Genomic DNA, 14,487 nt, shown 5'->3' with positions numbered 1-14,487 from the left:
TAAATAAATAAATAAGCAAGCTGTTTTGTAATTTGAGATATCATCAGTATATTGATGATGAATATCATGCAAATACTCATTTTGTACTTTTAGAATATGAAAAACAGAAAGATTCAGATCAGGTAGATATGTTTATTCTGTGAGTAAGTGTTCTAAATGTGTCATCCATATTGTTTATCAGTTTATAATTGGGAGGATTTCTGCACCATCAAAGAGGCTCTTTTACAGAATAATATAGTAAGGCTAAGATCCTAGTCTCAACAGATTTATAGTAGGGTCAAAATAGGGACTTACTTTTTCCAACTATAGGAAAATAGGAGGAAAAAGGCAATTATGTTCTATGATAAATGAGCTGTTCTTAGCTGCGAAATCAGAGCATCTCCCCATTTCATGTACTCAATTTCTGCATTTTCTATTCTTTGCTCCAAGCTGTTTCTTTCATCTTACTAATACAAGAAAATTAAAATTCTATTGAGAATATATGAGGAATTTAATCTTGAAAGAAGTGAACTACAATGCTGTATTATTATAGTACTTTGATATAAAATCAGAAAGATTGAGCTTGAAAAAGCATAATATTGTTATCATTTAAAAATTAAGTTTATCGTGGGGAGGAAGACACATTTTGGATGACTCACTAATGGAAGTGCACTGAAGCCAGCATGTGCCTACAATGTTGACTTAATATAAGTTGTCATGATAAACCTCATGCCCAGCATGATCAATGACCCAAGCTCCAAGAAACCAAGGTGAGAACCAAGAAGTAGAACCATTTTGTTATATCCTGCATTTATTTAAGCAAACCAAATGTGTAGAGATAGGAAAATTAGAGCGTCATAATGTTTTACAAATACAGAAAGAAGACACAGAATAATAATACCCTGAAGAGAGTGCATCTGAACACAGTTTTATCATAGGAAAACACTTGCAGTGACCACATTGAAGCCACAGCCGACACATCCACCCGTCATTCTTGTTCCAACATCGTTCAAGTAGATTTAATAGATAAATCAGCGATTTGTTTTTAAACAAATAATAATAATACTAATGATTATAGTAGCCTTGAAGGGTCTGTGAGTGACTATACTATACATACATGATGCTAGGCTTAATGTTTATTTCAATGCCGCTGTACATTATGCAGGGGGAAATAATGTCTTATTACACAATTACTGTGACATCCACTAAAATGTGAACTAGTTTGCATAGGTTAGTCCTTTGGGCAGCACGATGTTGCTCTAGTCCACCAAGGCTTAAAGATTCACAGTGTAGAGGAAAAAAAACATGAATTAAAGCATTTCTACTAAAATATATTTTAATAGCTGGTGTTAATTTGCATAACAAAAGCCAAATTATATTAATAACCTGTATCATTCTATAAGCCCCTTCATCTTAAAAACATTAAGTATTTCCATTATAACTATACGCTCTCAAAGTTAGTACAATCTTGGAAATTGATCATCAACCACAATTCTACATTTTTGAAGCAAACAGAAGCCAAGCTGTGCAATGATCCAGTTTTGTATTTTTATCACAGGTCAGAGGCCAACATTGCCACACCACACCTGTGACACACTTGGTGCTGCTTCTAAATGCTCAGCCATTCATCGTGTGCACACTGAAGAATGGCACTAGGATGCAATTTTCTCTTTTTCCTTCAAAGTCAATCATTCTTAACAGCAACTGGATTACAAAGAAGCAGATACTATGCCAACTGGATGCCATGTATCAAATGCAAAAGCATATGGAATTTCATGAATATACAGAAGTAATATGGACACTGGGGAAAAATCTGCCCTAGGGATCCTTCCAGGCTGGTGGAGTCCAGTAGCATCATGAAATGATGGCCATAGAAACATCATACAATATCTTTATATATATTTTTTGATCATCAATAGTTGACAGTCAGTTGCCTGGAAAGGACCCTAGTGGGCATGGAATACTTCAAAAAGAGACTTTCCTTTTAGCATTCTTAACTTACTTTACATAGCTTCTTACTTAGCTAAAGCTTTCTTGCCTCCGTGTCTCATTACCCAAAACACCCATGCTCCAGCCACTTTCAGATTATCAGAAGTGAATAGCTAAGGTATAATGAAACTTATGAAGTGAATTTTATCTTGTCCAATGAATTCAGCCTCATAATAGAATTCTTCTATCTTACAATAGGTATTTTAAGTCTCAAACCTAAAGTTCATGTTTATGCATCCTGACTATATATAAATCCACAAAGAACTTTCCAGAAATGTATGGGAAAGGTCAGTATTTTCTATAGTTCTCAACCTTTGGAGGTAAAATACAATCTGCTACCACCTCTCGTATCCATCAGGAGCATCTCAATTCCCCCGCCACAAAAATACCAATCATGTACAATAAAATATTACTACAGAATACACAAGAAGCCTGCTGGCTCGGTTTTCCTTCCAAGACCATAGAGGATAAACAAGGGTAATCAAAAGGCACCTTTCTTTTTAATATATCTATATTATAATTTTGGTATAAACTATATCCACTTTATATAAGGATGTGTTATTAAAGGATCACACACATTTTATCTTTTCATTAAAAACATTTCACTGGAGGTGGACACACCTGAAAAACAGATGCACCTCTTGAACTTCACTGTTTTAGAAAAGTCTGTTTCCCCACCTCCCAGACTGTTGTCAAGCTCAACAGGGGAGAGGACAAGGAAAGAAAGACTGTGGCCAACCTGCCAAAACTGCATCCTCATCACCTTCAGGCAGTGAACCTAATAGTGAGAGAGAGTCTCGTCCAATCTCATCCATGTTCATACTAGATGCCCCTAGAAACTGCGCTTGCAAATTCCTGTGTGGTCTCTGGTGGTGGGGAAGCCTGAGAAGAGGTTGCGGCTGCGTGGGGATCTGACAACCTGATAACTATTTCAAACTGGGCTATGCTGTGGATGTATAGACAAGAACAAGAAGACGTGAAGAGTTCGTTTTGCCACAGATTAGAAGTAGAAAGCTTTCCTAGAGAACGAGAATTAGTAAAAACAGTTGACTACAAAAACTTACAACAAAAGTCATATATCTATTCTGTTGCTCTGCTATTCTCAAGAGAGAGATGATCCATGTACAGTTTTGGTTTCAGAATCTTGTAAAAGCATATCAAACTGTTCCTTGTGCTTTTATCAGTCTGGAGAATGCATCACATTCAGAAAATCAGGTGCATGTTGTCTGTGCTTGGACATTTCACAGTCTTTAACTTGATTTTTAAAAGACATATGTTTTTAAACCCTTCTTTAGCCATCAATGTTATGTATGAGATACCTGTTGCCAAATTGGGAGGGGGGGTGCAAAGTGGAAAAATTGTTCAAGAACGTCGTTTTGAAAAATGATACTGTAAAAATAGCACTTTGGTATTATACATATATGTTTCCTATATTTCTGCTGAGATGCTAGAATACCCTGACAAGCTTTAGTGGCAACGCTACCCAGTTGTGGTGGGTGTCAGGAGCACACGACATCTTATTCTCCTGCAGTCTTTACCGTAAAATAATTACTCTCTAGTTAAATTCTAAGCAGACCTGAATTCCTAGAGGCTGGAAGCAGAATCATCTCGCTATGCAAACATTATGTGAAGCTTAACATTTTAGGATTATTCCCCCAATAATTATTGACTTCTACATTCCAGGAATCTGATTTTGAAACTAGTGGATAAGAAAGACAAGGGAGCAACAAGCTGCTACTTTATGGTACTTTTCCCGATTAAAAACATCATTTCAAATCTGTTTCCTCTGGGCCTCCCATAAATGTGCTATTTCTCAAAAAATTGTACCTGTCCTACATTTAGTCTGCAAATTTAATCAACAACTACAGCTTTTCATAGTCACAAGAAGGGGTCTGAGTGAAACATAAATATTTACTTAGAGATATAATAAAATTGAGCAAGTTTATTGCCCCCACTTTTAATGCACAGAAGGTTTTTTTGCAAGAAGGTCATAAATTCATCTTGTCTTTGTTGGTTTGTGTACAAGACATCAAAACAGATATGGGGTTAATTTAATCATGACTGGCCATTTCGATACGAGAAAATCAGTCCAGCTGGGTATGTAGGGATCTGTCAAATCCCCTCAGAAAACTCTCTAGCTTTTTACCTGAATTTTTCTCTTCTCTTTTTATGTGAGTGTCCTGTAGACGCAGCTTGAGTATAATAAAGCTTATTTGCTCTTTTAGCCAGATAAAATGAAACTCCAGATTTTCAAAAGTATATACTAACTTTTCATAAGTGTAAATGAATGAGCATTTGTTTTTGAACTCCTGAACACTTCTATAAAAGGTATTTTACAAGATGTTTTGTTCATTTCTTTGCATATATTATATAAGGGATATATCCCCAAGGTCTATACATTTTATCACATTTTTGTAACTTTGCTTTTATAGCTTCATCACTCTAGAGTCAGGCCCTACATGAATACTACCAGAATACTGGTAGCAGGTCCAAATACATCAGAAAAACACAGAGTCACTTCGATGATGGATGTTAATTCTCCAGTGATCCTGACTATGGACTACAGGCCAGTCTTCACCACCCGTCAGCAAGGGCTGCAGCATGGCTGTAAATCCAGGCAGAGCCTGCAAGGTCTCGTATTTGAAATTCAAGATAGGACAACAACTTCTTTTTGCGTGAACAACCTCTTGGGCCTAGACTTAAAATCTCTGCTGGCATCTTCATCTTCCCCCCACCCTGCATATGGTTTAGAAAGTAAGAACCAGAAGAAAGGAAAAGAAGTCTTTTCATTAACTAGTTTCAGTGGCTAGATTTCCATTCCCGGATGTGAATAACATTTTCTTAAATAAAAAACCCAATCGTCTCCATGTGGAGTGGGTGACATTTTGTTCACTGGTTGTCTCTCCTATACTTTGTAGTCACTGGCTCCTAGTAAGTTTTCTTTACTTTTGAATCAACAGCGGCATTAAGTTAATGAAAGCTGCTCAGTAAACACCTAAGTCACTTAATTGCTAGAGTAGGCGTCTATTTCCTAAAGGTGTGAATCCTTCGAAACTAGAGTGCAAGGCAGCAGGAGAATCTCAAGCAACTTTTCAAAATACGGTTTTCTGATGAGCTGGCGACTAGAGCTCTGAAAGGGTTGTTAGGTTATCAGCCGCACTTTTTGCTCTATTAACAGAGATGGATGGGCAGTGCAGCTGCCTACGTTACAGAAGCTTGAACCTACGTGACATGCAACAGGGTAAAAGCTCTTAGGGAAATAATAGAGATGACCTGAAACTTTGCCCTTTGCCGTGTAGCTGTGACGTTATTTGGTCCTGACATTCTATGGAGTCAAGCGTAGACTTGGGCCCACAGAATATAAATGGAGAAGAGGATACGCCTTGGTACAAATGAGAAATAAATAGACCCAAGTCAGTCTAGGGAACAAGGAAATGTCTTTGTTCGGGAGAAGTTTCTAGGTCTTGAAGGCCAGCAGTCAATATGATTTTAAGCAAACTGTCATTCTGCCGCTCTTGACGTTTATTACATTAGGGCAATTTTCACTTGAATTGGAAATTCCCTAATGACTCAAAAGCTAAATGGTTTTTAAATTATTGGCTGTGTTACTGAATTAAGAGAACTGGCTTCTGGTGATTCCAAAGTGACAGCTAAGAAGTTTCACAGACTTGTTACATTTAAGGGACGATCAACATCTCTATGAAAGGCTACAAAAATACATTTCCCAGAAGTGTGCCGTAGCCAATCCAAGGAAACCATTAACCCGTTTAGCAGCACCGGGCCCGGACCTAAGGATTTTGTGTACAGGAACTCCTGACAATGCTGCTGTGCTGAGCCCAGAAGCCATTCTTTCGTCCTGCTGTGTGTGTCTCATTGTCAAAGGAAAGATAGATTATTGTAAAATAACTGCCAAGTTGTCTTAAAAGTATCTTCTATCTTTTAAAAAGGTTGGGTTTAGTATACATTAGAATAAAGCTCAAAGACAAGGAGAAAGACTTAATTGACAAACTCAATGTAATTCGCCGGGAGCATCCCTGTTTTGCCAGTTCTCTGCACTGTGCCGTACATCCAGCCGTCGTCGATAGGCTGCACGTTGACAATGTAGTCGCCGTCCCGGAAGGAGACCTCGTCTTCGTCCTGGGCGCTGTAATCGTACATGGCTCGGTAGGTCCTCTGAAAAGGAAAGGAGGGGGAGGGTCACACAATGGATACAAAATATTTTACAACCACAAACGCCCATCATGACAAACCAGCTCACAGATGACAGACTATGAGGAATGTTCCCCAGTGGACTTATTTCTGGAGATCTGCAAACCAGAGCTGACCATCTATGCCAGCAGCGTCCATCCAGACTAGCAGAAAGGCTAGTGTTTGGGGGCCCAGGATAGGGATCTAGGAAGCCTCTAGATACAATGACTAGCCCATCAAAAAGTAAGCTCTGAAGCAGTAAAACCAATTTCCCTCAGCTTCTGATAACCCCAGAGACCTTAGATTATGTAGATTCTCCCCTTATTCCACACTCTTCAGAGAACAAAAACTGCCCTAGGGGCAGAAAGAGCCAAGTCAGTGTCAGGTCACTACCCTCAGGCCCCAGGCAGAGGAAATGAATTTTCCCTAAATAGTACAAAGAATTTTTGCTTCCTCTTAAAAATATATCTTAAAAAAGAAAACTAGCTAATAGACTTATTTTGCAGGTTTCCGAATCACAGGGATAGACATTTAGTAGGTGAATGTTCTGAATATTGAGGTATACATAACGAAATCCTTGTTATAATAAGGAAATTATTCACTTCCTGACTTCAAACTATGTTACAAGCTTTAGTAATCAAAACACTATGGTATTGACATAAAAACATAGATCAATGAAAACAGAACAGAGACCTCAGCAATAAACCCATGCAGATTTGGTCAATTAGTATATGAGGAAGGAGCCAAGAATACAGAGTGGGGAAAGGACAGTCTCTTCAATAAGTGGTGCTGGGAAAAGTGGACAGCCACATGCAAAAGAATGAAACTGGACCACTTTCTTACACCACATACAAAAATTAACCCAAAATACATTAAAGACTTGAATGTTAGATCTAAAAAAATAAAACTTCTAGAAAAACAAAACAAAACAAAACCATAGGCAGTAAGCTCCTTGACACTGGTCTTGGAAACGATCACTTGGATTTGACACCAAAAGCAAAAATAACCATGTGAAACCACATCAAACTGAAAAGTTTCTGTGCAGCAAAGGAAACCATTAACAAAATGAACCTGCCAAATGGAAGGAGGTATTTGCACATCACATGTCAGACAAAGGGTTTATAGACAGGATGTAAATTGAGTTTTACCATACTTGTCTTTATTAAAGACCAAGAATTTTGCTAATATTAACATTAGACAATCTCAAAATTAAGCGAATTCATGGGCTGAGGAAACTAGATGAGCCAAAAAGAACTTTAGAGAGCTTAAAGATAACTTCCAACTGCTTAGAAGGACTGCTCATTTCTCAGTGCTCAGGCTAACGTATTTGTGCTTTATAGGCTTGAAGGAAGATCACAGTTGGCTAAGACCAATCATGAAATAACAACAAGGATATTGTTCTGGGAGAGTCTTTGTATGTTTTACTGTTTACATGTTTCCACAGCGTGCCTTCCTTTCTCAGTGGTTTACCTCCATAAACTTTTCGTTTTCTTTGAAAGGATACAAAGATCCACGTTGTCATTTATCCTTCACCTGAAAATGGACACTATTCAATGCAACTGTATTCCACTTGGATTTCTCTTCTGGAGATAAAATGGGAAGAGCAGGGAAGAAGAAACACTTCAAATTGATACTTACTAGATTTGGTGAGTGCTGCATTGACCTCATGGATGAGAGGCTGGTCTGGTGCATGTATCCATAGCCTTGGGAATGGCTTTGCTGGTAGGCTCCGGGAAGGACAGGGGCTGCACAGGAGCATAGACATGCAAAGATTCCTCAAAACGAGCCTCAAAATAGCCCTCCTGAGCCCTCAAAGGACATGCTCTGCTACCCTCTTCTGAAACAAAATGCCATGTTCAGTGTCATGTGAAATTTAGATAGTGATGTTATAAGTGGTCTCTTGGTTAGTATAAATTTCAGCATTTAATGACATATATAGGCAATCAGTTTAACATGCAGTTAAAATATATTAGAAATATTTGTTTTACTCTACTGCAGAGGCTCTGTTCAAATGACACAAGTACAAAACAAAAATTTCCCATAACCTTTTAACAAAATCACACTTCTACTTGGCTATGTAATCCCCTTAGACATTTTCCAAAATAAAAGCAAGAAATTTTTTAAAAATTTAATTGGATTGTCAAACCAATGACAAAGTATACATGTTTTTACCAAATACTTATATAACAGATGCTCTCAATATTTCAAGACATCCAGCTGAATAATACCTTTACAAAAATGACAAATATAGCATATGGTTAACACCATATGTTTGTTTAGCAGTTAATAATGAGTCTATACCCTTAAAAGAAGATTTTCTTTAGAATATATAAATTGCCAATTTTATCTTGGTTGTTAAGTCAAGACTAAGTCATCTGAATATGTTACAAAAGCCTAGCAAACCAAACCACATAATTTCATAAACGTCTTTCTACATCAAAAAAAAAAAGAAAGAAAATTGTATCATAATAGCATTCACTCACTTTTTTGCTGTTCTCACCATTAATTAGGACATTCAAATGACAAAGTTCCTGTTTCGAAAACACTGAATTCTAGAGAAACCAACATAGAAACTAGATAAAAAAAAAAAAAAACCCTACAAAATCAGTAGATGTATGCCTGAGTGAGTGTTTCTCCCTATGTATATTTAAGTACTTATAACCAGAAGCATGGGGCTGGCTATGAATGAGAGGATTTTAGTAATATGCCCTTCACTGTGTTTTGAATAGTCATATAATAATTAGTAAAACTTATATAAGTGCTAAAAAAAATCCATAATAGGTTGCCAGTTTTGTTCAATCAGATTGAGTATGTAAGTAATCTAGGTTTCATTTATTTAGGACAGTTTTTATAATAAAAGAATAAAGCATATATAATTCTTGGGTACTGTGAATAATTAGTATTTTATAAGTGGTATGTTCGTTCTAATGATATATGAGAACACCAAGTTTTAAAGACGTTCAATCATCAGAAAATTACAAATCATAAATGTGTTCTTCAAGTAATAATGATATTCGGTTGAGTGAGAATTTTTTAAAAGTTCTTGAATTAATTCATATTGCAATGTTGTTACAGTCGTGTTTATTTAATGTCTTAGATTCAGCATCAAAGAGAAATAGACAAGACTTTTACTTGGATTGTAGTACATTTTAAAGTTATCAAAGCATTAAATATCAAATACTTCAGAAAATAGCACTTTTTAACATTATCAACCCAATTTAAATATTTAATGTCAAGAGACGTCAGGAATATTGTCAAAATTCACTCATGAAGAAAAAATAATGAAATCCCTAAAAATATCTAAGCCCACTTAATTAGCTGAGGAAAAGAGCCTTTTCTGTGTGTTGGGAGCATGGACCATTCACTTCTCCCCCCCTCCATTCTCAACAAATATTGACTGAGTGAGTTAATGTGTGCACAGGCCTTACTACATTGCCTGTCGCTTAGTAAGCCTCCATAAATTTTAACAACTATCACTGTCCACTATGCTCAAGGCATGCCAGGGATCAAAGAAGAGGGGTGACAAAAACGATTGCCCTCCTCAAGTAATAATGGCCCTGGACATCTGCCCTTTACCCAGCTGAAGAAATGGCTCTGAATACCTAGGGCATTTCTAGATAAATATGTAAGTCAAGGACATCAATTGCACACCCCAGACTGGCAGACCTGAACTAGTTTTCTTCAGCCATGTACACAACTCATTGTTTCATTAACTATTATTTTATTTGTAAACAATTCATTTCTTCATTAATTATTATTTTAATCTATTTGTAAATTCTAACAGTTAAATTTAAAGATCCCACACATGGGCACTTGGGTGGCTCAGTGGTTGAGCATCTGCCTTTGGCTCAGGTCATGATCCCAGGGTCCTGGGATCAAGTCCCACATCGGGCTCCTCGCAGGGAGCCTGCTTTTCCCTCTACCAATGTCTCTGCCTCTCTGTGTCTCTCATGAAAAAATAATTTAAAAATCTTTAAAAAAAAAAAAAAAAGCCTACACTCCTACCTAAAATTAAAAAAAAAAAAAAAAAACCTGAATCCTTTGTTACACCAACAAACCATGACCTTCACATTTTGATATACAGTTAAGCATGGCTGTCTTAAAATATTTTGTTGAAAAACTACGAGGAAAAGACAATGAAAACTATTTTTAGACATGCTCTCTCATATGCTGTGATGCATTTACATGTACATAGTCTGTAGGTCATAATCCCAGGACTGACAATTTGAGAATGTTGTTGAACAGCGTTCTCTAATTGTGGCCTTCAGAAACCAAGTATATTCACACCTGTTTAACTGCTCAAATCTGACCTTCAAAGAGAACTTGTAGCTATTGTCAAATACAGCAGGAAAAAAAAGTGATGTATTTGCCCTAAATCTGTGTAGGTTGGAGAGAGAGCAGGGGAGAGTTTAGAAGGAGGAACCTTGGGATAAATATAATCTATCTTGTTCTTATGGTTTCTTTTCATGCCTTTATTGATTATTTCCATTTCTCTCTCCAGCTGCATTACCTAATGCAAGTTCCTTCAGGGCTATCAAACCTTGTTATCTACCTTATACCTGATATAATAAAAGAGTTTTTAGGAAACTCTTATTAGAGCTATGAAAAACATAACTGAGAGCCCAGAGGACTCATCTTACTAAAAGCAAATGCCAATTTGAAAAAGAGGCACAGACATTGCTTTTTTATTATTGTTCTGCTACATGATTTCTTTGTTAAGGTAAAATAAGCATAGGAAATTTAAAACAATGGCTTTGGAAATTGGGTTTATTAAGAATTTGGGAGAAAGATTGTTATTCCATGTGAGTATGACATTTCTTCCACAAAAATAGAGAACTCAAAAGGCTTTGCAAAAGCAAGACGTTAAGCTAATTTTGCAACAAACAAGGACTTCTTATCAGAGAAAAACACAGTGTCCCTCTTCCTTGAACCAGTGGTAAGATTCCACCAGCACTGATACAGATGGATGATGGTTCCATGATGGTCTTCCAATACAAGAGTCTTGAGATTGAGAGTTTTTTATTGCAGTAGCATAAAAGTCATAAAACAATAGCTTTCAGGGCACCTGAGTGGCTCAGTTAGTTAAGCTCAGGTTTCAGCTCACGTCATGATCTCGTGGTCATGAGATAGAACCCCATGCTGAGGCTCCATGCTGAGCTTGGAGCCTATTTGAGATTCTTCTCCTTTCCTCTCCCTTGGTGCTCCTGCTACCTGTTTGCACATGCTTGCTCACTTTCTCTCCAAAAAAAAAGTTTTAAAAATTAAAAAAAAAATAGCTTTCATCACCCTAAGACAACAATAAAACACACAAGTGTGACTCAATTTTCATTTCACATTGGTAAGCTATATTGACCAGAGATGTGGAAACTCACTAAAGCCCTGAGGATTTCAGGCTTTCCCATTGTATTTACAAAACCAAAATCTCTCTTTTAGTGCATCATAAAGTTCTCCCACGAACAGCCAATACTGATATTTTCTATTTAATGCTCTCCTTTCAATGGAAGGAGATAAAACCAAGACAGAGAAGTATGTAGACATGAAGATCATAAAACAGAAGGTGAAAATGGAAAAAGAAACATTTTTTGGAGGCTTCATAAATCTGAAACTGGAAAAATAAGGAAATATGTGTACACTTGCATGGTAGAGGTTATGAACTAAAGCTATGCACCCACAATAATAAAAGGAGAAAAATAATCAAAAAGAAGCCAGCCCACCATGGGAGGTGCCCTTTTACGTAAAAGAGGAGGAGGATTATGGAAGTGTCTTTGGTATGCATGGTGCTTTCCATGTTGCCAGTAGTTGTCAGAAAAACTCTCTAAAATAGGTATCAATCCCACATTAGAGAAGAAAATGCAGAGGTTGGAAGGTTAAGCAGGAAGGCAGCAGAACAATGGCCTCTGCATAGTAACACCACGATAAAGATTTTGATAGCCTGAAAGATGAGGTGGAGGCTTTGAAACTCTTGCAATGAGAATAAGATAATAGTAGATAGCCAAGTGCAAAAATAAAAATAAAAGTTGTCTTATTGATGTCTTAGCCCATTAGGGTTGGTATAAAAAAATACCATAGACTGGGTGGCTTAAACAACAAATTATTTCTTGCTCTTCTGGAGACTAGGAAGTCCAAGGTCAAGACGCTGGCAGATTCAGTGTCTGATGAGGATCCCTTTCCTGGTTCACTGATACACTGCTTCTCTTTCCTGAGTCCTTAAATGGCAGCCAGGGATGAGGGAGCTCTCTAGGAGGTCTCTTATAAGGGCACTAAATCCACTGTCTTGACCCTCACCTCACAAAGGCCACACAATCCCAATACCATCACACTGGGGGTTAGGAATTGACATGTGAATTTGAAAGGGACACAAGCATTCAGTCTGTAACAATTGGCTTACTATAAATGTAATACAGAGAAAATAATTTGGGAGTTTCTCTCATAGGCTTACTTTAAAAAAAAAAAATCAGGACAAGGGAAAAATTACCCTTCAGAAGCTTTCCAATAAAGAATATACGATGCAATGACATTACTGTCATATTTTCTTAAGAGTTGACTACAGTTTTATCAGCTAATGTGTGTCAAAGAACATAATGAGTTGTGGGGTTCTTTTGTTTTTTGTTTTTTTAGGACAAAAAAAATATCAATTTGGACACTCACAGGTGAATTGCTAAAAATGAATGAAGATATGACTATAATTGAGAAAGTATGAAGAGACACTGGTTTTGAGGTAAATATTAAATAACAAGCTAAACCCTTAATCTCATCTAGGCCATGAGCAAGGTGGTTGAACTCATCGGTCATAAAATAGGTCCATGATGTGGACCTTTTTTGTTCAAATAAATTTTGGGGTGCCACCAAGGGTTCCAATTCAGAGCCTCAAGTCCTCGTGGCACATTATTCTCTCTCCACAAGCCCCAAGTGAGTGCTAAATCCACACTTATGCTGAATCTAGCAGCAAGATGATTTTTTTTTAATCTGATAGAATTCTGAGCACTACAGAAAATTCTCCTTCTCCGCAGCAGACAGAAACAAGCCAGATTGCCTCCAGGTTTTAGTTTGTTGGTTTTTAATTATAAGCTGTGAAGAGACAAGTGCCTAAGAAACTGGCTTGCTGCATAATAAACTATGAATAAACAGACTTTAACATAAAAATGAGATAATCTACAGTTGAGTTGAAACCACCAAGTTTTAGAGACATGCATAATCATCACTGCGATATAAAACAAGGGTTCAAACTTTGGAAATCATATGTAAAAATAAAAGCAATCATTACTACTTCATGTGTTAAATTTCCAGCTCTGGCAGGGGCCAGAATGTAGGGGAAGGAAATGGGAAATGAGACAGAGGGAGAGTCAGTTACTTGGTGAGTGAGTTTTCATTGTGGTTGCATATGGAACTCGCCTGGGATCTTTTAAAACCATGTCATGTCCAGGTGCCCCAGATCAATTAAATCAGAATCTCCAGGGTGGCAGCAGAAGGCACTGAACATTGGTGTCTTATTAGTTAAGGCTTCCAAGTGATTTAAATGGGCCTCCACGGTGAAGAACCACTGAGCTACAACCATCAGCTTCCATCTTCCCAACCCAACACAAATTTAGAGGTTCATGTGACCCTATGCATATGTCATTCCCAAATTCCCTCTCTCCCCCTGAAATGGACTGAATATTTGTGTTCCCCGCCTCTAAAATCCATATGCTGAAATCCAAACCCCCAGGCTGATGGTATTGGGAGGTGTGGCCTTGGGAGGTGATTAGGTCATGAGAGTGGAGCTTTATGAATGGAATTAGTGCTCTCCTGGTAGCTAGCTAGGTCTCTTTCCATCATGTGGGGACACAAGACAGCGTTCTGCAACCTGGGAAGAGGACCCTCACCAGATGGTGCTGGCATCCTGATCTCCGGCTTCCAGCTTCCAGAACTGTGAGAAATAAATTTCTGTTGTTTGTAAGCAATCCAGTCTATGGTATTGTTACAGCTGCAGGAATGGGCTAAAACACCTATCTCCCCCATGACTTGTTGTAGTTGTGGAGGTAAAGGTTTAAGCCCAGCCTCAAGAAGCAACCAGGGATTGTGGGAGGAAATCTGAGCAAGAAGAAGCTGACAGGAGAGTAATTCAGCTGCTAACATGCAGCACTTATGGTATGGGAGGTACCAGGAGGAACCCCCAGGAAGGGCAAACCGGGGAGGCCAACCCCACTTCCTGGGGGCTGACCAGAACAGGACCAGGTTACCATCTCAGAGGGAAGGGAGGTGGGGCATGCAGCCAAAATAAATGTCTTTACAGATTCAAAAATTATCCCTCAAGCCAACGCTAGGTCCCTACCAATTTTTTCCTTCTAGACT

General features: G+C 37.8%; 1 protein-coding gene across 10 annotated transcripts in view; it reads right to left on the bottom strand.

The window, feature by feature from the left end:
* Positions 1–772: 772 nt before the first annotated feature.
* The window catches only part of NEBL (nebulette), a 343,159-nt gene continuing 329,444 nt past the window's right edge, over positions 773–14,487 (bottom strand). For all 10 annotated transcript variants that reach the window (XM_077896878.1, XM_077896879.1, XM_077896873.1 and 7 more), the window contains 2 exons: positions 7,795–7,901; positions 773–6,141 (listed from right to left, as the gene is read on the bottom strand). In XM_077896878.1, the coding sequence (XP_077753004.1) occupies positions 5,965–6,141; positions 7,795–7,901 (284 nt within the window). In that variant the 3' untranslated portion in view covers positions 773–5,964. The remainder of the gene's footprint in view (positions 6,142–7,794; positions 7,902–14,487) is intronic.

The sequence above is a fragment of the Canis aureus genome, chromosome 5 (genome assembly GCF_053574225.1).
Source record: "Canis aureus isolate CA01 chromosome 5, VMU_Caureus_v.1.0, whole genome shotgun sequence".
Taxonomy (NCBI): Eukaryota; Metazoa; Chordata; class Mammalia; order Carnivora; family Canidae; genus Canis; species Canis aureus.
Note: the sequence above shows the minus strand (reverse complement) of the source record. Positions and strands in the feature narration are given on the sequence as shown.